The sequence below is a fragment of the Chlorocebus sabaeus genome, chromosome 13 (genome assembly GCF_047675955.1).
Source record: "Chlorocebus sabaeus isolate Y175 chromosome 13, mChlSab1.0.hap1, whole genome shotgun sequence".
NCBI lineage: Eukaryota > Metazoa > Chordata > Mammalia > Primates > Cercopithecidae > Chlorocebus > Chlorocebus sabaeus.
Window position 1 is genome coordinate 15,543,873 of NC_132916.1, and position 23,538 is coordinate 15,567,410.

At 44.6% G+C, this 23,538-nt stretch overlaps 1 protein-coding gene across 4 annotated transcripts in view; it reads right to left on the reverse strand.

The window, feature by feature from the left end:
- TIAM2 (TIAM Rac1 associated GEF 2) overlaps positions 1 to 23,538 on the reverse strand; it is a 272,136-nt gene that overhangs the window by 120,696 nt on the left and 127,902 nt on the right. For all 4 annotated transcript variants that reach the window (XM_038001128.2, XM_073022315.1, XM_038001129.2 and 1 more), the window contains 3 exons: positions 11,019 to 11,129; positions 8,172 to 9,371; positions 1,127 to 1,562 (listed from right to left, as the gene is read on the reverse strand). In XM_038001128.2, coding sequence (XP_037857056.2) covers positions 1,127 to 1,562; positions 8,172 to 9,365 — 1,630 coding nt within the window. In that variant the 5' untranslated portion in view covers positions 9,366 to 9,371; positions 11,019 to 11,129. The remainder of the gene's footprint in view (positions 1 to 1,126; positions 1,563 to 8,171; positions 9,372 to 11,018; positions 11,130 to 23,538) is intronic.

The following is a 23,538-nucleotide window of genomic DNA, read 5'->3' on the forward strand; positions in this document are numbered from 1 at the left end:
GGGACGTGGATGAAGCTGGAAACCATCAATCTCAGCAAACTATCACAAGGACAGAAAACCAAACACCGCATGTTCTCACTCATAGGTGGGAACTGAACAAAGAGAACACTTGGACACAGGAAGGGGAACATCATACACCAGGGCCTGTTGGAAGGTGGGGGGCTGGGGTAGGGATAGCATTAGGAGAAATACCTAATGTAAATGACGAGTTGATGCATACAGCAAACCAACATGGCACATGTATACCTATGTAACAAACCTGCATGCACATTGTGCACATGTACCCTAGAACTTAAAGTATAATAAAAAAAAAAAAGACAGCTGCACTTGTTAGTGATGGCAACAACGAGGCTTTGTTCATAAAGCTGGAATGACAAATCAATAATCCAGATGATATTCTTAGCTGCACAAGCTGGAAAGAAAACCTCTTTGGAGTTCTGAACATGTACAGAATGTGAAATTCAGAAGCTGCCTTCCAAATAACTAAACTCCCTTTGGTTATTTACTTTTTTTTCTCCAAATCCAGCAAAAATATCACAGACAGTACAGGCATACCTATAAAATAAGCAATAAGTATTAAATCCAATCATTACATTAGGCCGGGTGCAGTGGCTCGTGCCTGTAATCCCAGCACTTTGGGAGGCCAAGGTGGACAAACTGCTTGAGGTCAGGGGTTATGAGAGTAGCCTGGGCAACATGATGAATCCCCGTCTCTACTAAAAATTAGACAAAAATTGGCCAGGTGTGGTGGCGCACGCCTGTAATTCCAGCTACTTGTAACAATCTGAGGCACGAGAATTGCTTCAGCCTGGGAGGCAGAGTTTGCAGTGAGCTGAGATCGCACCATTGCACTCCAGCCTGGGCAACAAAGCAAGACTCTGTCTCAAAAAAATAAAAATAAGTAAAAAATCCAATAATTATTTATTGAACTGCATAATGCACGTGAATAGTAGGTAAAACCTATTTCACAGGTGTGAGAAAGTATCTGCAGTAAGGCAGGCCATGGATCCGGTGTCAAACCCCTTATGTGAACTCACATCAATGCTAGACTCTTGGCACTTCCTGGGAAAGAACGTGGCTGGAGGAAATGGTTCCCAGTGGCCTCAGCAGGTGACAGTGCACTCACCTTTCAGCGTTACCCAGTACTGTTTCCATTTCCTTCTTGCCACCAGCTCGAGCTTCCTTTCCTTCTGCACAGTGACCAGGGGCTTGAAGAAGAGCCACCCGGCTTTCCGGACCACCCCCTGCTCCTTCTCAAAGAGCAGATCCAGCTGTTCCAGAGAGCTGAGCGACTCGCTGCTGGACTCGGCGGTTTCTGTAGACGTTTCTATGTTCTCAGTGTTGGTCCTGCTCATTTCCAGCTCTCGCATGAAATTCTCATAAATGTTCTGTCGGAGGGGATCACTGCCGATTGCATGCGTGGATTCACTTCTCTGAGACAGGATCTGAGCAGAGCCCCCTGACCACAGAAAAGCAGACGCCTGGGAGGGCCCCTGCACATCTGTATTCAGTCCATCAGAGCGACTGTCAAAGTAGTCACTGCCCTCCTTGGACCTTGGCTCCTGTGAGAAACACACAAGATCACCCATCAGAGCTGACAGCTATCCAAAGCATCCCTTCTTGAACACAGCATAAGTGTAATACCAGTGGCTGCTAATAATGTAATGCAAAGCAAGATTCTGATAATAAAAATATATCTTTAACCATCAAGTCTTCATACCAGAAAGAATTTTTAAAATACTGTTGCCTAAGCTAACTTATATCCAGTAGAGTTAGCACCTAAAGAGGTAAATAAAACACCAAGGGCTCTCCTAAATCTAACCTATGCTTAGCATTGAGAAATTAGTATGTTTACAACACACTAGTGAAGATTACTGGAATGATATTTCCTTCTTCATTGCTAACCATGAATCGGTATCTTCCAGGAAAGAATTCATACTCTTGCAATTTATTTCTCCCCAGGATCATTTGAAAGGTAAATTAGAAAATTACTAGTACCAAGGCAGGGTGGGGAAGATAGGGACTCAGTATTGTTACACAAAACCCAAAAACTTCTCTTCCTCTCCCTATAGTCCCCAGCTTCTGGCCAAGTGCCCAGGTCTAGACTTCTAGACTTTGAGATCTCTAGGATCTTATTTTCACAGTTCATATAGTAAAAATAATAGGTGGTGAGGTGGCTCATGCCTGTAATTCTAGCACTTTGGGAGGCCGAGGCAGGTGGATCACCTGAGGCCAGGAGTTGGAGACCAGTCTGGCCAACATGGTGAAACCCCGTCTCTACTAAAAACACAAAAATTAGCTGGGCATGGTGGTGAGCACCTGTAAACCCAGCTACTTGGGAGGCTGAGGCAGGAGAATCACCTGAACCTGGGAGGTGGAGGTTGCTGTGAACCGAGATTGCGCCATTGCACTCTAGCCTGGGCAACAAGAGCGAAACTCCATCTCAAAAATAACAATAATAATAATAATAATAATAATAATAATAATACACTTAGGAGTCCTTGTCTATGAAGGGTACTGGCTAGTAACTATAGCTTTTTTTTTTCTTTTCTTTTTTTTTTTTTTTTTTGCGATGGAGTTTTGCTCTTGTTGCTCAGGTTGGAGTGCAATGGCGCAATCTCAGCTCAGTGCAACCTCCGCCTCCCAGGTTCAAGTGATTCTCCTGCCTCAGCCTCCCAAGTAGCTGGGATTACAGGCATGAGCCACCACGCTCAGCTAATTTTGTGTTTTTAGAAGAGACGGAGTTTCGCCATGTTGGTCAGGCTGGTGTCAAACTCCCAACCTCAGGTGATCCACCTACCTCGGTCTCCCAAAGTGCTGAGATTACAGGCATGAGCCACCATGCCCAGCCAGTTTTTTTCATAATTAATATTTCTTACTTAATTTGAGAATTACTTTCATGAAAAAATATACTTCTTTATTCATTCACATCCGTTCATCTGAGTACCTATTTTATTCTAGGTACTGGAGATATCAAAGACATGATTCTTAACTGTAGTATTTATTCCAACACAAAAATCAAACACAGGCAACTCTAAAGACAATTCATACTTATATAATACCGTTGCTCCCTGTGAGGACCAGGTGCATTGAACATCAAGCTGGTCATGCACAGAGCTGAAAACACGAAGACATTTCTCTAATATCTGGATTAGAAGTCTAGTCACTCAAGAAAAATAATTTGCACACAGGCTATTCACTGGTAAACGGCATTAATTAAAATTTTCAGCATAAAGTGAGCTTAACTTCTGACTCAAAAGGCACTGACGTTCAACATTTACGGCTTAAATGAAGATAACCCTGCAGAGGCACCAAGCACCCTCAAGACTACTCAGCTACTAGTGGGCTTTCCATTATATTTTCATATGCATTAAAATAAAAATAATGGAAAACTGGGTCAAGGACCATTGACGAAAGGTCTTATTTTGAATATTACATTGTGTAGAGAGGTTTCCTTTTCAGAAATTTCATCCAAAAATCAAGTTGCAATTACTTGCTGTCTTGTAAGAGAATGACACACAATTGGAGAGTACTTCCAAATACCCAGGAGCTGTGAACAACTGCGCCCCAAGCAGGTATTACAAATGGAAATATGATTTGCCACCGTTTACGCAGGATCTCCAGTCATATTTATACACTGATGCTTTTGTATAACAGAGCAAATAAACCAGCTACTGTGAGTCACTTGGACAGGAAACTTTTGAAATACCTAAGAGTTTTTTTTTTTTTTTAAATTCTCACTTTGTTGCTTTTCAAAAACTCCCGGCTGGGCTCGGTGGCTCATGCCTATAATCCCAGCAAGGGATTACCTGGGAGGCTGAGGTGAGCGGATCATGAGGTCAGGAGATCGAGACTATCCTGGCTAACATGGTAAAACCCCATCTTTACTAAAAATACAAAAAATGAGCCAGGTGTGGTGGCGGGCGCCTGTAGTCCCAGCTCCTTGGGAGGCTGAGGCAGGAAAGGTGAAGAAACACTTCTCATCTAGCTAGTATTAACATTATCTCAGTGATAAGTATGTCCCTCTGACTCATAACCCAAAAACATTGGGATTACCTCTGATACCCTGCCAGGGCCATGATGGAATGCTTCAAAACAAGCACAACTCTGCCAGAGAAAGGCACAAAAGTCCCAAAGTGAAGTGTGACCTACACACACTCTTGACACTGCTTCTCAAGTTACAGTGCCAACTTTTCCATGTCTAACCACAGCAAAGCAAGGATTTTACTTTGTCAGAAATGGCGGGGGTGGGGAGAATGCATTTTAGCATTTATAACTGATTCTTATACATAGTATGAACTCTCCCAGTCTCTAATAAATTTCTAAATCTTTTTATCTAGAATCCTAATAGCCAGTGACTAATTTTCAGGCTAATAAAAAAGAGCCTTTAAAAAATATAGAATGTCTTTAAATAGGTTCAGCTAGAATTCTTAATCACTGTGTTACGTGGATGAAACTAAGGTGGCTGCTATATATATACACAAATCATATGATTTCCATTTCCATACAAATGACTTCACTTCCACCAAATAGAATAATCAGAAACAAGGGCTAATGTAACTTGATGACCAGGGCAGTACAGCGGAGTGGAGATGAGTAAAGACTCAAGAGTAGAAACTTAGGCCAGGTGTGGTGGCTCACACCAGTTATGCCAGCACTTTGTGAGGCCGGGGCAGGCGGATCACCTGAGGTTGGGAGTTCAAGACCAGTCTGACCAACATGGAGAACCCTGTCTCTACTAAAAACACAAAATTAGCCGGGCGTGGTGACGCGCGCCTGTAATCCCAGCTACTCAGATGCTGAGGCAGGAGAATCGCTTGAGTGAGCCGACATGGCGCCATTACACTCCAGCCTGGGCAACAAGAGTGAGACTCCATCTCAAAAAAAAAAAAAAAAAGAGTAAAAACTCAGACATGTCACTCTACAGAAAGACATGTACTGCAAGATTCCACTTATACGTGGAATATGAAATAGTCCAACTCATCAAAGCAGAGAGTACAATGGTGGTTGCCAGGGGCAAGAGAGAGAAATGGGAAGGTGCTGCTCAAAGGGTACAAAGCTTCAGCTTTGCAGGAGGAATGAGTTCTGGAGCGCTAAGGTCAATTATGGTGACTACAGTGAATAATAATATATTATATGATTAAAATTTGCTAAGAAGGTACTTTTTTTTAACAGAGCTAGACTCTGTCTCAAAAAATAAAATTAATAATAAAATTCTAATTCTTTGATTCTAACCAGTTTGTTTGTTTATTTGTTTGTTTGTTTGTTTGTTTGTTGTTGAGATGGAGTCTCACTCTGTTGCCCAGGCTGGAGTGCGCTGGCATGATCTCAGCTCACTGCAACCTCTACCTCCCGGGTTCAAGTCATTCTCCTGCCTCTGCCTCCCAAGTAGCGGGACTAACAGGCACATGCCAGCATGCCCAGCTAATTTTCATTAGAGATGGGATTTTGCCAAGTTGGTCAGGTTTGTCTCGAACTCCTGACCTCCAGTGATCCGCCTGCCTCAGCCTCCCAAAGTGCTGGGATGACAGGCGTGAGCCACCACGCCCAGCCCTAACCAGTTTGTTTTTAACTCTACAGGCACACAGTTCAGAGTTAAGTTGTTGGACAATGCAGAATTGAAGGAGACCCAGTTCCCGTGGGCAGGAGAGGCAAGGAGGGTCACTCTGCCCATGATAGAATGATTCATACACAGCAGCAACTGGTCTACTTCTGAACCGAGTGGGAACTGACACTGCAGGAGGCTTCGCAGAGCCACGTGTAGCCAGGCCACATACACAGATGAGCAACACACTGAGTGCACATAAGAGATGCAGATCATTGGCTCGATGCCACCACCAGTTAGGGGACACAGTGGATGACAGCTGAACACAGGTCGGCACCATAACACTTGAATCAAAAAAGCGTGGATGTTGTCCACCTGGGACTGCCGCCCTCGAGGAAGCAGAAGCTGCGTCTCCCATTATACTCAGCCGGGATCAGTTGTTTAGGAAATGGGAGCTAAGAGAAAAGAGTCAAGGAAATCTCTACTATTTCGTGGTTTAGTCTGAAAAAGCGATGATCTAGGAGTAAAATCACTATACAAATTACTACAGTGTATTCAGGGACATGAAGAGGTCCTGAAAACAGGATGCTGATCGTCTGTTCTTCATCTCTGTGTGAAGGAGGAGGAGGGAGAACCCAAGCCCAGCACAGGAGGGGGGTGGTGGAGGCAGACACGCTATGCATCAGAAGGAAGTAATGAATGTCAAACTTTTAAATCTGAAGCAATCTACTCAAAAAAGTTATATTATTTTCCACCCCTAAATCTCCATATAATTAATATAATTTTATAATTTTCTGTCTATCTAGGATGCAATTTTGCTAGAGACGATTGCCCACACAAATTCCCTTCAACTCCAGGACTTATATAGAGTAATTTAAAAGGAAGCTTCCCCCCTCTACAAATAAAAAATAAAAACATATAACAAAACAACAACAACCTGAAAATCTAGCAATCACCTCTAGTTACCTAAAAAGGCAAACTATCACTTTTCTTCCTGGTGGATAAGCCGCTTTGCTCCCCCAGTCAAACTCTACACACCATGATACAGAAGTATATACACGATTCTTATTTTATCAGTTTTATCAGTATATATATTTTTCTATTACACGCACTTAGGTACAAGATATTTTCAGGATGCCATTAGCTATCTCCCTGAGGAGTTTAAGATTACACACACAGGCCGGACATGGTGACTCATGCTTGTAATCCCAGCACGTTGGGAGGCCGAGGCAGGTGGATCACCTGAGGTCAAGAGTTTCAGACCAGCCTGGCCAACATGGTGAAACCCCGTCTCTACTAAAATACAAAAATTAGCCGGGCATGGTGGTGCACACCTGTAATGCCAGCTACTCGGGAGGCTGAGGCAGCAGAATCACTTGAACACAGGAAGCAGGGGTTGCAGTGAGCCAAGATCGCACCACTGCACTCCACCGTGGGCAACAGAGCAATACTCTGTCCAAAAAAAAAAAAAAAAAAAAAAAAAAAAAGATTACACTGTAGATATATCAACTTTTTTTTTTTGATGTACCAACTTAAGCATAGAAATTTTAATTTCATCAGAGTAATATCAAATTCAACATGCCTACTCAACCAAAAATAATGACAATTTCGTCTGTTTTGTTTGGATTGTAAGAATGAGGTCTAGTAAAATTCTCAGATGACCAATTATTTCAGGAATTCTCTCCTCTACTTACTTTTTTTATTTAAAGACAGAGTCTCTGTTGCCCAGGCATGAGCTCGGCTCACTGCAACCTCTGCCTCCCAGGTTCAAGTGGTTCTCCTGCCTCAGCCTCCCAAGTAGCTGGGACTACAGGCACCACCACCACGCCGGGCTAATTTTTGTATTTTGGGTAGAGACAGGGTTTTGCCGTGTTGGCCAGACTGGTCTCAAACTTCTGGCCTCAAGTGATCTGCCCGCTTTGGCATCCCCAAGTGCTGGGATGACAGGCGTGAGCTGCCACGCCCGGCTATGGCCAAGTCTTAAGATTAGGCCTGTGGAGTGCAGGCAAGAGTGCAGGGACATACACAGAACCAGAATGCTATTGACTGAACATTTGCTTCCCCCCTCCCCAAAATCCATGTTGAGGCTTTAACTACCAGTGGATGGTATTTGACTGACACCTTTGAGAGGTAATTGGTTTAGAGGGGGTCATGAGGGTAGAGTTCCCATAATGGGATTAGGGTCCTTATAAGAAGAAGAAAGGCACCTAGACCTCCCGCTCTCTCTGCTGCGTGAGGACACAGCAAGAAGACGGCCGTCTGCAGCCAGGAAGAGAGCCCTCCCCAGAACTGGACCACACTGGTACTCTGACCTCTGACTTCCAGAATTATGAGAAATAGATGTCTGTTGATTAAACCACCCAGTCTGTGGTATTTTGTTTGCAGCCCAAGCTGACTAAGACACGGGAAGATTAAAGTTGTCAGCTAAAAGTGAAAATATCTGAAGCAAAAGAAAAAACAAACCCACACCTGAAAATGAGATAAGTCAGGCTTTCCACTGAACTCTTCACTTTTGCCAGATCATTTAAGCACCCCGACAACACTCTATGGTGGCTTCTACTAACCTTCCCCTTCTCCAGATGGGGAAACTGTGGGGACCCTTCCCTCTGCTCTAAGGTACACTCACCTGGAGTTTCCTTTTCTTCCTTGAGAGGCTTCCCGTCCAGTCACTGATCCGTCGCATCCTGGCTTTGAGGGAGTCCTTCTTTGCAGTATCCTCAACTAAGGCTTTGGGCTTCCGACAGGGGAGAGTGAAGGAACTGTACTGGACGGGGTCCCTGTGTGCCACCCTGGAGGGCACATCAATGTCAGAGGCAAAAGAGACGCGGTTGCTCAGGCTGGCATGCGTGCCCATGTATTCATCAGAAAGACGGATACCTGAGGGGGACAGGCTCCCCAAGTTGGCATCTTTGTACAGTTCCCGAAGGGAGGAGAGGGAAGAGCTTTGGTTGAAAGGCTTTTTGGCATCACCAGGTGGGAAGCTGGCATGGAGGCTGGGGTCAGGCATGCCGGGGGCCAGGAAGGAGCCCTCAGCCTCGCTCAGCTCTCCAGCGTTGCCCCAAGGGGAGTCGTACCAGGATGACTCAGAACTCAGGGAGCTGCCTTTGCTGGACCGCAGGCGAGAATCCATGGGAGAGGGGCGATGGCTGGGCAGGGAATCGGCGCTGGACCCCCTCCTGGCTTCAGGCACTGGGGAGGTTTCTGATGCTAAGGTAGGTGAGTACCTCAGCAGCTGCACCGGCTCACTGGAGTCCTCTGCAGGCACTTTGCTGGGGTTGCCACCATTGTGGAACTCGACCCTTAAACACCCATCCAGCTTCCCCAGCGTTTTGATGAGCACTCTGGGGCTCTTGCGGTCTTCGCCCGGCGGGGTGGAGGCAACGCTCTCATTCCTCCCGTAGCAGTTGAGAAGGTGTCCGTTGCAGTCTCTGGAGGTGATGTGGTTATCTGCCGGCTCATGGCCAACAGAGTGGAAGCCGTTCTCAGTTGAGAAAGCAGCACTGATGCCCTGGAAATCCTTCCCTGGGGCATTTGTCCTGTGCGTGGAGTAGGCAGTGCCTCTGGAGACCTTGCACGTGGAGCCGCCAAGTCTCGATGCGTAAGGCTGGTTACTCTTAAAGTGAGAAAGGCAGCTTCGGGCCAGGGACCTGGACTTGTAACCTGCTCCGCTGCTTCCGTGACCCCATCCATGCAATGACTTTTCCTCTTTTGCATGAATCCCACGTATTTTCAGGGAGCAAGGAATTTGCTTAGCACCAGTGATAGTATTGCTATGATTTTTAGATCCTTGAAGGGTGTACTGACTCTCGGAGTTGCCCATTTTAACCTAAATTAAGAACAGTTGTATCAGTAAGACCGTGGCCTAAATTACACTCCATTATGACAGAACTTTTAAAAAGAATGCGCTGCATATTACACAGCAACTTTAGTGCCTGGAAGGACTCAAAGGAGTAGGGACAAGAGTCAGTCAGTAGAACAGGCTCCCTTATTTTGCGAGGCTGCTCATTAGCTACACAGACAACACTGCACACCTGTCTGCTAGTTATTTTAAAGACATTATTCATTATACAGTATTAATTTAGAAGTTCAACAGGCATAAAAATCAGCTTATGAGAAAGATCTGCTTCAGGCTTGGTGTTGGGAGACTTTGAACTAATGATTTTTTTTTTTTTTGGTTTTTGGTGTTTTTTTTTGTGAGACAGGGTCTCACTGTTATCATCCACGCTGGAGTGCAGAGCTGCAGTCACAGCTCACTGCAGCCTCGACTTCCGAGGCTCAAGTGATCCTCCTGCCTTAGCTTCCCAAGCAGCTGGGACTATAGGCACGTGCTACCATGCTCAAACTCAGGCTTTTTTTTTTTTTTTTTTTTTTTTTTTAAGATACGGGGTCTCACTCTGTTGCTCCAGGCTGGTCTTGAACTCCAGGGCTCAAGAGATTCTCTTGCCTCGGCCTCCCAAAGTGCTACCATCACAGGTGTGAGCCACCACACCTGACCAAATTAATGATTCTTGAAGAGAAAAATCAGGGAAAGTATCTTTATTCTGTCAGTCTAAATACACAGATTTCTGTGATCAGAGAGATACATTTTCATTGTACATAAACTACTGGTAGAGCTAACATCTCTCCATAGTATTTTGAGAGATTTTTGCTCAAAAACTACCACATTTTTATAACATGACACCAAGTGCCAGGCTCTGTTGGGGCTCTAGGAATACCACAAAAGAAGAAGGCCTGCAAGTCCTCAAAAATGAGGCTGAGATGAAAAATGGGGGAAAACATAAGAGCTCTCATTTGGGAAAGAAAAACATTTTAATAAAACTAATCTCTAGAGCTTGTCTAAAGACTTCAGGTGTCTTCACTTTAGAATACGATGAGAGAAGTACGTATGAAGCTGACTTAGAATAAGGGCATCAGAAAAATTTAATATTAGACTCTTACTTCCTTGTAAAAACCCCAGTTTGCTCAAGGAGTCTATTAGTTAAGCCAAACTCAAAGTGAAAAGGGGGAGAGGGAAGGAGGGAGGGAGGGAGGAAAGAAGAAACCATCTCTTTTGATTCTGAAATAATTTTTTTGAGGTGGGATCTTGCTATGTTGCCCAGGCCGGTTTCAAACCCCTGGGCTCAAGGGATTCTCCTGCCTCAGCCTCCCACGCAGCTGGAACTACAGGCACAGGCCACCATGCCCAGCTAGTTTCTCACTCAAACCAGTATATCACTATTTTAGGTCAGTTGGAGGTGATGCTCTTCTGGTGAAGTCTCCAGATATATTTAGTAGGCTGTTTATTTTTAATTCTTTTATATCTAAGAATGTGTAGCCACAAAACAGAAGTTAAATGGATTGACTTTTCTTTGGTGGTAATTATCAAATATTTTAAAATCAAAACCACTAGCCCAAATAATTAAATCTTTACTTATTACCTTATTCACAGTCATGCAACTTGACATGACCCCCAAGGCACATGGGTTGGGTTTACCTGAAGTCTAGTTTCTGCTCTGAGGGAGATTAGTGGTCAGTAGGCATTACATGGTCTTGGGAGCAACGCAGCACATTTAACAAGCACGCAAAGTGAGTCCATGAAGTGAGCCTGAAAAACAGAAATGCAAGAAACCTCTGTGAAGCGTTTTACTCCAAGCTCCCACAAAGTCAAAAGGAAGGTTTAACACAAATTATAAGAAGAAACAACTGCTGTCCAGGGTCACTGTCAAGGTAATAAGTGAAACGTCTGTGAACCGTGTGATTCATCAGGGTCATCTGAAGCCAGAACTGCCCATCCAGTCTTGCAAAGGCCACCGACTCAACACCCAGTCTGCAGTCGAATGCACGCCTTTGTTTCAGGGGAGACCGCTCCAGTGAGTCATGCGTGGCTCATCTGTCACCACGACCAGGAAAACAACTCTCAGTCTCACAGGGCTGCAGGAGCGTCGGGCTGGCGTGACGAGAGGTGGCCCTTGTTCTCTATTTGACCAAGCAGTAAAAACACAGCCCAAAATGTAACGCCACACTGAAGAGTCCTTGGCTAAAATAATTTAGCTTGTAGATGTTGACCCCATAAATGAGATTAAAAGCTTTCTTAAGCACATGTTAGTAGGGGCAAGAGGCCCCCCCTGAGGGATAAGGCAGGGCTTCTGAAAGGGAGGAGGACTGGCTGAGATGGGGAGGCTCTCTCTGGCCGTGCTCACAGCTGGATACGAAGCCACAGACACGGGAAGCAGAGGGCTGAGGGCTTAATAATGAGTTTTTGTTCTTTTAAAAAAAAGAAATGTTTATTTGTAATTGTGGTCAAACATGGATAATATAAAAGTTTTCATCTTATCCTTTTTATTTTATTTATTTGTTTTTATTTATTTATTTTTTTTGAGACAGAGTTTTGCTCTTGTTGCCCAGGCAGGAGTGCAATGGCGCGATCTCGGCTTACCACAACCTCCGCCACCTGGGTTCAAGCGATTCTCCTGCCTCAGCCTCCCGAGTAGCTGGGATTACAGGCATGAGCCACCACACCCAGCTAATTTTGTACTTTTAGTAGAGATGGGGTTTCTCCATGTTGGTCAGACTGGTCTCGAACTCCTGACCTCAGGTGATCTGCCCACCTCAGCCTCCCAAAGTACTGGGATTACAGGCGTGAGCCACCGCTCCTGGCCCATCTTATCCATTTTTAAATGTACAGGGCAGCAGTAAGTACACTGTTGTACAACCATCACCGACATCCATCTTCCGAACTCTTTCCATCTTGCAGAATAGAAACTCTGCACCCATTAAACAGCAACTCCCCAGTCCCACAGCCCCTGGCAACTGTCACTCTACTTTCTGTCTCTATGAATTTGAGGACTCTAGATACCGCATATAAGTGAAAGTATTTGTCTTTTTGCAACTGGCTTATTTCAGTTAGTATAATGCCCTCAAGTTTCATCCCCGTGGTAGCAGGTGTCATACTTTCCTTCCTTGTTAAGGCTGAATAGCATTCTATTATATATATATGCTGCATTTTGTTTATTCATCCATCCCATGGAGAGACACTTGAGTTGCTTCCACCTCTTGGCTATTATGAATAATGCTGCTATGAACATGGGTGTTTATACCTTCCAGACCCTGCTTTCAATTTTTCGGGATATACACCCAGAAGTGTGGAAATGCAATAGCATTAGGTTATTCTATTTTTAATTCTTCTTTTTTTTTTTGGAGACAAAGTCTTCTCTGCCATCCAGGCTGGAGCGCAGTGGCACAATCTCGGCTCACTGCAACCTCCGCCTCCTGGGTTCAAGTGATTCTCTTGCCTCAGCCTCTCAGGTAGCTGTGATTATAGGCGCGCACCATTACACCAGGTAATTTTTGTATTTTTAGTAGAGACAGTGCTTCACCGTGTTGGCCAGGCTGGTCTCGAACTTCCAGCCTCAAGTGATCCACCCACCTTGGCCTTCCAAAGTGCTGGGATTACAGGCATGAGCCACCACGCCCAGCCCTATTTTTTATTCCTTAAGGAACCGCCATACTGTTTTCCACAACAGCTGCACCATTTGACAGGCTCACCAACAGTGCAGCAGAGTTCCAATTCCTCCACATCCTCACCCATGCTTGCTATTTTCTGTTTTTTGACAGTAGTCATCCTAATGGACATATCTCATTATGGGTGTCATTTTCATTTCTCTAATGATAAGTGATATTGAACCATCTTTTTCATGTGCTTATTGGCTATTGTGTATCTTCTTAGGAGGGTTCAATGGCAACTTTTTTTTTTTTTTTTTTTTTTTTTTTTTGAGGCAGAGTCTCACTCTGTTACCCAGGCTGGAGTACAGCAGCGCAATCTTGACTCACTGCAACCTCTGCCTCCCAGGTTCATGCCATTCTCCTGCCTCAGCCTCCCAAGTAGCTGGGATTACAGGTGCCCGCCACCACACCCGGCTAATTTTTGTATTTTTAGTAGAGACGGGGTTTCGCCATGTTAGCCAGGCTGGTCTCGAACTCCTGACCTCAGGTGATCCACCCGCCTCAGCCTCCCAAAGTACTGGGATTACAGGCGTGAGGCACCACACCCAGCCTCAGTGGTGACTTTTACAGTTAGTGGGAGGAGAAGAAAGACACCAGAGCTAGATTCTTCTAACAAAGCCAAAGACAAATCTCCTGCCTCAGTCTATCCACACAGATACATTTTAAAATAAAAAAATAAAGTCAAATACATTTTCCACTTGGCCATCAGCCAGAAATCCAATAGCTCAGCCTCTAATTAATGAGGACTGAGGTGCCTGCTATGCTGCCAACCCCCTACCTTTCAGTAGGCAGCTGTGCCACACATCTAAAAAGGGGATAGCAACCACTAGACTTGCCACTAGAACCTGGCCCCATCTCACACATGGGGCTGGAACACAAGAAGCCCACCTTTTAAAAGTCCAAAACTGGCTGGGCGCGGTGGCTCACGCCTGTAATCCCAGCACTTTGGGAGGCCAAGGCGGGGCAGATCACCTGAGGTTAGGAGTTCGAGACCAGCCTGACCAACATGGAGAAACCCTATCTCTACTAAAAATACAAAATTAGCCAGGCATGGTGGTGCATGCCTGTAATCCCAGCTACTCAGGAGGCTGAGGCAAGAGAATCACTTAAACGCCGGAGGCAGAGGTTGCGGTGAGCCAAGATTGCGCCATTGCACTCCAGCCTGGGCAACAAGAGCCAAACTCTGTCTTAAAAGAAAAAAAACAGTTCAAAACCTGGCTGGGCATGGTGGCTCAAGCCTATAATCCCAGCACTTTGGGAAGCCCAGGCAGACAGATCACTTGAGCCCAGGAGTTCGAGACCAGCCTGGCCAAAATGGTGAAACTTCATCTCTACTAAAACTACAAAAAAATTAGCCGAGTGTGGTGGCACACACCTGTAATCCCAGCTACTTGGGAGGCTGAGGTGGAAGAATTGCTTGAATCGGGAGGCACAGGTTGCAGTGAGCTGAGATCAAGCCACTGGACTCCAGTCTGGGCAACAGACACAGCAAAACTGTCAACTCTCTCTCAAAAATGATGATGATAATAATAAATAAATAAAGTTCAAAACCCGAGCCACTGCTCTACCTCAGCTACCCTTTCATTTTTTTAACTGAGGGAACTACAAATGGCCAGAGAAGCTGCTGGCTGCTGCCACTCAGACTGTCACAGCGAGTGGATCAGAGTGAGCCTTCATTTGTTTCCTTTCGTAAAGACCAAGGTCCAGCGATGACACTGGAGGCGAAAGGCCCCCGGCCTCTCGCTCCTCAGCCACCTCTCTTTGTCAGCCCTCCTGAGCTGCAGCACACGCAGCACAGGCCCCAGGTTCGCCAAAACCAGCGGACAAAACTGCGATTGAGTGGCCGACTGTGTCAGCGGCTCATGGACACACACAGAGGTCAGAATTCAAAGCCGCAGAATCGCTCCCAGGTGGAAGTTTCTGCCCAGCGGCAGGTTAGAACCTCAGCTCATCTTACTACTTTTGCAATTAAATAGCTCAATTGTTTTATTTCGTGGGATATTTCTAAAAACACAGGCGATCCCATCCTCTACTGGACGCTGTACACTCAAGGCCTAGCACCTGGAGGCTCACGTAAGCACTCAGCAGACACCGGTGACAGCCATTCATGTGCTACACAGTCGATGCGGACCCCAGACCAAGGGTGGGAATCCTCCTTACTGGGTATGACAGAAAGACTGGTGTATCAACTCACAAGGATGCATTTCCATAATTAAGATAGAGAAAAGCAAACAGGGAGTGACAGAAGTATAGAACAACGTGCATTTTCACATGTGCACAATGCTGACAAAATGTGCAATGTTGGGTCAGTCCTGGCCGGGAAAAAACAAAAAACAAAAAAACAGCCTTAAACTGTAGGAGGAAGAATTTATCCAATATTTATGAGAAATTTATTGACAGGAAGGATAATCCCTGAGGGAAGCTAAGTAATTATTGTCCCTGAGGAGTCTGACAAGTTGAACAGATATTTATCTGTCATGCTTCAGCTATGATTTTTGTCTGGAAGCAAGGGAATATTTAAGGCAAATGTTCAGTAACCTCTGGCCCCCTGACTCCTTTATTAAAGGAATTTTATGATATTCCAGTTTAAAAACTATTTTAGTTAATAGAAAGGGGGCTGAAAAAATTTAAAAAAAAAAAACAAAAACAAAAAAAACAGATTTCATGTAAACTCTTTTTTTTAAAAAGTACTTTAAAAGGGCCTGATTTTACAAATAGCAAAAGCACGTATAGGTATAGTCACCCGCAGTAACCCCTGTGGAGGTATTCTAACCTGCAGGAATGGGTATGAGCTATAACAATATGTGGCGAGGCCCAGGGCTGGAAGAGACGTAATTTAAGTGAAGTTACTCTGGAATAATGTGGCACCAAGAGTGCGTATACTTAGCAAACATTTTATGCTGTGTACAAATTTTTTTATAATTATATTTTATTTACAGGACAATTATAATACACACTGGAATTTTACAAAACTGAATCACAATGACATGGACCTAGAAAAAAAAATCCTACCTTTCATTCTGTATTCCCTCCAATCCCCAAAATCCTACCTTCCATTCTGCATTCCCTTCAACCCCCAAAATCCTACCTTCCATTCTCCATTTCCTCCCAATCCCCCAAAATCCTACCTTCCATTCTCCATTCCCTCCAATCCCCAAAATCCCACCTTCCATTCTCCATTCCCTCCAATCCCCCAAAATCCCACCTTCCATTCTCCATTCCCTCCAATCCCCCAAAATCCTACCTTCCATTCTCCATTCCCTCCCAATCCCCCAAATCCCACCTTCCATTCTCCATTCCCTCCCAGTCCTCCAAAATCCCACCTTCCATTCTCCATTCCCTCCAATCCCCCAAATCCCACCTTCCATTCTCCATTCCCTCCAATCCCCCAAAATCCTACCTTCCATTCTCCATTCCCTCCCAGTCCTCCAAATCCTACCTTCCATTCTCCATTCCCTCCAATCCCCCAACATCCCACCTTCCATTCTCCATTCCCTCCCAATCCCCCAAAATCCTACCTTCCATTGTCCATTCCCTCCCAATCCCCCCAAATCCAACCTTCCATTCTCCATTCCCTCCAATCCCCCAAAATCCTACCTTCCATTCTACATTCCCTCCCAATCCCCCCAAATCCTACCTTCCATTCTACATTCCCTCCCAATCCCCCAAAATCCTACCTTCCATTCTACATTCCCTCCCAATCCCCCTAAATCCTACCTTCCATTCTACATTCCCTCCAATCCCCCAAATCCTACCTTCCATTCTCCATTCCCTCCAATCCCCCTAAATCCCACCTTCCATTCTCCATTCCCTCCCAATCCCCCAACATCCCACCTTCCATTCTCCATTCCCTCCCAATCCCCCAACATCCCACCTTCCATTCTCCATTCCCTCCCAATCCCCCAACATCCCACCTTCCATTCTCCATTCCCTCCCAGTCCTCCAAAATCCTACCTTCCATTCACCATTTCCTCCCAGTCCCCCCAAATCCTACCTTCCATTCTCCATTCTCTCCAATCCCCAAAATCCTACCTTCCATTCTCCATTCCCTCCCAATCCCCAAAATCCTACCTTCCATTCTGCATTCCCTCCAATCCCCAAAATCCTACCTTCCATTCTCCATTCCCTCCAATCCCCCAAATCCTACCTTCCATTCTCCATTCCCTCCAATCCCCCAAATCCTACCTTCCATTCTCCATTCCCTCCAATCCCCAAAATCCTACCTTCCATTCTCCATTCCCTCTCAGTGCCCAAAATCCTACCTTCCATTCTCCATTCCCTCCCAATCCCCCAACATCTCACCTTCCATTCTCCATTCCCTCCCAGTCCCCCAAAATCCTACCTTCCATTCTCCATTCTCTCCCAGTGCCCAAAATCCTACCTTCCATTCTCCATTCCCTCCCAATCCCCCAACATCCCACCTTCCATTCTCCATTCCCTCCCAGTCCCCCAAAATCCCACCTTCCATTCTCCATTCCCTCCAATCCCCAAAATCCTACCTTCCATTCTCCATTCCCTCCCAGTCGCCATTCACATGAGTATGCTCTGTAGCTTTTTAAGCTAAAATTACAAAGAGTGGAAGATTTTTTTTTAAAGTGTGATCAATAACCACACCAGAAGTGTGCAGCAATGTGGAGGAATGTCCTAAGTATGCCATCACAATCCCAACAGCCACTGTCCTCTACTGAGTCCCAGGGAAAAATAGCTTTCAGGAGGAAATTCGAGATTTACCTTTCCTTCATTTGCCTTTAGCCTGGGCTTGATTGGATGAGTCAGATTCCCAAATTCTCTAGTTCCATGTAGTGTGGCATTTATAGCAAAGAAAACTAGAATCATCCGCCTCTGCTTTGTCTTTGGACTGAGGCCCTGAACTGGCTGCCCAGATGGAGCAACTGAAGGGGACTAGGAGGAAACCCTCTGGGTGGGCAGATGGTACTGAGCAGAGGCCTGCGAGGAGGGCGGGGGCCCGGATCCGGGCCAGCAAACAGAACGGAGCCACTGCAAAAAAGCAGATCTACAGCTGGCCGCGACCGTGAGAGGAAGCGCAAGTGCTACTATCAGGAGATACCAACAGGCTTCACGTTGCTCCAGAGAGGTTTTTATACTAAAGTAGGACCCTCATCCTAGTCCCAGGCAAATACTTCAGATAGTGACAAGAGCCAGATAACAAAAGGGCTAGCCATCACTAACCGTAACAATATCGACTTGGTTTTCTTTATTTGGGGAGGGTAGGGGACAGCTTTAACCACTAAGGAGAGGAGCCTCCGAATTCGGGTCTGGTTTGCATCAGTGAACTCAGGTTAAGCCCTGCTTCTGTCTCTCAAATAGCATGTGAGACTTTGGGCAAACTGCTCACGCTTTCTGAATTTCATTTTCCTCATTTGCAACTTGCGGATAAAAATATCTACCCTACTACCTCACAGACTGAGAATCAAGTGTGGAAATATATGTGAAACCATCTAAAATACTGTGAAATGCAACAGAGTACTATTATTAATTTGTAGTTTTAAGTCTAATTTTGTATGTTATGATATCAGATCTTATTATAACTGCTGTTTCAGGTCTGTCATTACCTATTCATTATTCAATAATGCAACACAAAGTATTATTAAATTTTAAAGTCTGATTTTGTATATTATGACATTGGATCTTATTAAAACTGTCATTTCAGGTTTTTCATTACCTATTATTAAATTAAACATTATATATAGACATAGATATAAATGTAGAATCTTCTAGGTTTTAGCATTTGATTTTGATCAATTCCCCCAAATTATGACAGCATATAAAACTACCTAATTTGCAAGCAGTCTATCAAATATAAAGAAAACCAGTGACACAAACCACACACTCTCATTAGTAGATACTCATGTTAGAAAATGTAAGAAAATAACCTGAATATACATTGAACTCGTACAACCTTAAAGCAGTCATTCTCAACTACGGCGATTTTGTCCCCCCAAGGGACATTTGGCATGTTTAGGAATATTTTTGGTTGTCACAACTGGGGTCTGCTACTGTCTCCTAGTGGGTTAAGGCTGGGGGATGCTACTGAACCTCATACAACATACAGGACAGTTCGCTACAACAAATAATTAATTATCTGGCCTAACATGCCAATAGTTCCTAGGCTGAGAAATCCTGCTCTAAAGTTTTATTATTGTCTCTATCACTAAAAATATTAAAACACAGGACAAATGTGCCTAAAAATCTAAAACAAAAGCATTCAACTCTGCCAGGGATCCAAACTGACTAATAAACTGTGTAAATCCTGCGAGAATCTGTTTCTCTCATCCTGAGTCAATGAACTACACTCAGAATGCATGAACTGAATACCAAGACCTGAAGGAGCTCATTTCTAATCACAAGAAGACTTGAACCCAATGTATATAAAGAGGCAGGCAAAAGGAACATCTGGTCTCCATAGGAATAATGCTTAGGAAGAGTAATCCTTACAAATAAAGTGAGCAGAAAGCAAGCTGCTGTGAAGGGCCTCAGAAGCTAAGCTTCCATTGTTGGGCCTCACTGGTCGTCTTTGAATTCAGCAGGACTCCTTCCAAATGCATATTAACAGATGAATAGATAGACCCATCTGCAGCGAGGAATGCCCTCCGAGCAGGATCTTGGCTGACAAGCATGGCTGGTATTCAACAAGGGGGAAAGTCATAAATTCCACAGAGACAATAGCTCAGCTTTTTGTCCAGTTCATCACCTTAGTAAGTCCATTTATCACAAGGAGGATCTCAGCACTCACACCTGTTTCAGAACACATCCCATCATCTGCAGTATGGCTTACAGAAGGCTGATCAAGCCATGGGTCGTGGCCCATTGTTGGGTTATGAAATCCATTCAGTGAATAGATACCAGTATTTTTAAATGAATAGAAGAGAACAAAATTGAGCAGAAGAGAGAATAAGCAGAACAGAAAATAGACGAGTGAATCCCAGTAGGAGTAAAATTTATTTCAGGAAACTAAATTCTTGTGGGTGCTTGTGTGTTTGTCAATATACTGGGTTGGGAAGTAAAATGATACCTTCTTGAGTCATGATTTTAAAAAAAATGTTTTAAAACCTGACTTATAAGACCACAAGAGGTAGTTTTGTCAGAATGGGACATCCATTCTAATAAAATCCAAGGACAGCCAAGCTCTGAAGAGTCTCAAAACATTTGAAAAGTCATTGTTGGCCGGGCGCGGTGGCTCACGCCTGTAATCCCAACATTTTGGAAGGCCGAGGCAGGCAGATCACTTGAAGACAGGAGTTTGAGACCAGCCTGGCCAACATGGTGATACCCATCTCTACCAAAAATACAAAAATTAGCCAGTCATGGTGGCTCACGCCTGTAATCCCATCTATTCGGGAGGCTGAGGCATGAGAATCACTTGAACCTGGGAGACAGAGGTTACAGTGAGTGGAGGTTGTGCCACTGCACTCCAGCCTGGGCGACAAAGTGAGACTCTGACTCAAAAAGAAAGAAAGAAAACTCAGGGCCAGGTGCAGTGGCTCACACCTGTAATCCCAGCACTTTGGAAGGCCGAGGCCAGTGGATCACACGAGGTCAGGAGTCTGAGACCAGCCTGGCCAACGTGGTAAAACCCCGTCTCTACTAAAAATACAAAAATTAGCTGGGCATAGTGGCAGGCACCTGTAATTCCAGCTACTTGGGAGGCTGAGGCAGGAGAATCTCTTAAACACAGGAGGCGGAGGTTGTAGTGAGCCGAGATTGCACCACTGCACTCCAGCTTGAGCAACAGAGCAAGACATCGTCCAAAAAAAAAAAAAAAAAGGGAAAAGGAAAGGAAGGGAAGAGAAGTCATTGTCCAAGGCAAACACTTCGGATAGAGACAGTAAGTACCAGATTTTTTTTATTCCAGCTACTTGGGAGGCTGAGGTAGGAGAATCACTTGAAAATGGGAGGCGAAGGTTGCAGTGAGTCAAGATCACGCCATTGCACTCCATCCTGGGCAACAGAGCAAGACTCCGTCTCAAAAAAAAAAAAAAAAAAGGAAAAGAAATGAAAAGAAAGGAAGGAACTCCTGGGAACAGAAAATGGTTTGTGCAAAGACACGGTGCTCCATAGCCACTTGCTGGATCCCTGAAGGACCAAATCCACAAGAGAATACATGGAGAAAGACCCCAGCTCCTTCAGGGAAAGGTGTGAAGGGGGTGCAGGTCCTGAGCACCAGGGTCAGGGACAAAGTTTGGAGAGAGGAAGAAGTGACAGGGAAAAGGCAGGCTGAGGGAGGGGAAGCTAAGGGAACCTTGGACAGGCACCTGCCCATCCCCTTTACACCCTCCCCTACCCACTGTTCCCAGAAACATCACGGCATGACCATCAACCTCAGGACACTTTGGAACACCCTCTGGGAAAGGAGTCCACAATAGCCAATAACTCAGTGTCAGTGTGGGCGGCAGTGTTGGCCCAGGAAGAAAATGTTCAAAGTACTGGCAGAAACTTGGGGAAAAGAAGTGAAATGTAGAAGTTCCACTCAACAATTCGACATGAATGTTTGGAGACTCTCCCATATACCAAGCACTGTGCTGGGTACTATGAGGGACATAAGTGTAAGAGACGGCACCATCCCTTCCCAAAGGGGCTCATCAGCTTGTGTGTAGAGGGAGAGAGATTATAAACCATGAAGCATTTGGATAATCAGTAAGACAGCATATGAAAAGCCAGGCACGGTGGCTCACACCTGTAATCCCAGCACTTTGGAAGGCCGAGGAGGGTGGATCACCTGAGGTCAGGAGTTCGAGACTAGCCTGATCAACATGGTGAAACCCCATCTTTACTATAAATGCAAAAATTAGCCAGGCCTGGTGGCACATGCCTGTAGTTCCAGCTACTTGGGAGGCTGAGACAGGAGAATTGCTTGAGCCCAAGAGGCGGAGGTTGCAGCGAGCCGAAATGGCGCCACTGCATTCCAGCCTGGGCGACAAAGCAAGACTCCGTCTGCAGGGGGACGAGAGAGAATATGACAACTTTAACAGCATTAAGTTTATGAGACAGATGGTGAAACCAGCAATCCCACAAATATTACTGGTATGTTTTTGGAATGTCAAGTAAATTCAGTGGCCCGGCTATACGTGAGCCATCGCAGAAACTGAAAATATTTCAGGGAATTTAAACACACACACACTTTCAAGCAAAATTACAAAATCAAGGAGCTTCTCTGAACCTATTCTGGTTCAGGGGCTGCCCAATAAAAATTTTGTTTTTTAATTTTTTAAATTACAGAATCGATATTGTCTAAAATAAAATAATCCTAGATAAGATAAAATATTTTCCTTACTTTTATTTTAGAAATTATTCAAAAGGATTTTACACATTCTCACCACGGCTCTTTGAAGCACGTTTTTTTTTTTTTTAAATATATCAAATGTTCAGTCCCACTCTGCCCTTTCTCCCCCATCTACTTCAAGTCTCAGCTAAAACTTGTCCAACATCCTGGCCTCTATAAACCTCGTGGTCCTGTTCTGGTGACTACCAGACCAAAGATTCGAAAGACCTAAAGCTGTTAGCATGTCTTTTAAATGGCCCTCTTTTGTAACTTTTATAAACACGAGATTCAAAATGGTTGGCGTGACTTTTAAATAACCTGTCGTTTTTAACCTTTCTGAGCTTGAGCGACTCCACAAAGAGCAAGCTTAGGCCCGGGGATGCACTTCCCAAGGTTTCCATCAAAACTTCAACAGAATCATGTGCTGCAATCTCAGACTGCAACCACACAGCTTCTCGCTGACTACGGAAACCTGCGTGGATGTAGGGTCCGAGCTTCAGTAAATCAGAAGCAGATCGTCCTCCTAAACCCCAATCACATTCTGTAACCAAAATCTACCATGGTCATTGTACCAAGCTATTCTTGGCAAAACATTCCTTCATTACGCACTGTTCCATTTAAGTTAAAAACTGAACAGGGCTTAAACCACACATTTTTTCCCCTCGTCTAAATAGGTACTTTCCCCATCCTCATAAAATGTGTAACTATTCTACTTCAACGAGGGTTTTTGCCTTGTTGGAGAGTCATTTTTAGAAATATATGTCTTAAGGCTACAATGTAGATTGTCCCTGAGGGCTGCAGGTAAATTAACCAATCATTGCTGAAATTTTCCTTAATTCATATGAGTATTCACAACAAACCTGATAAGATTTTTAGCTAACAACTTCACAGAAACTTTCAGGAAAAAAAAAATATATATATATATATATACACACACACACACACACATATATACACACATACACTAGTTGGTATAGTTTAAATTTCCTAATTTATAGAAATTTAACATTTTTTCATATCCAAAGCAGACGAAACATGGATGGAGGGGGAAGGGCCTAATCTGTTCTTTTTTTCTGAAACAGGAGTCTCGCTCTGTCACCCAGGCTAGAGTGCACTGGCGCAACCTCAGCTCACTGCAACCTCTGCCTGCGTGGTTCAAGCAATTCTCAGGCCTCAGCCTCTGGGACTACGGGCAGATACCACCATGTCCAGCTAATTTTTGTATTTTTAG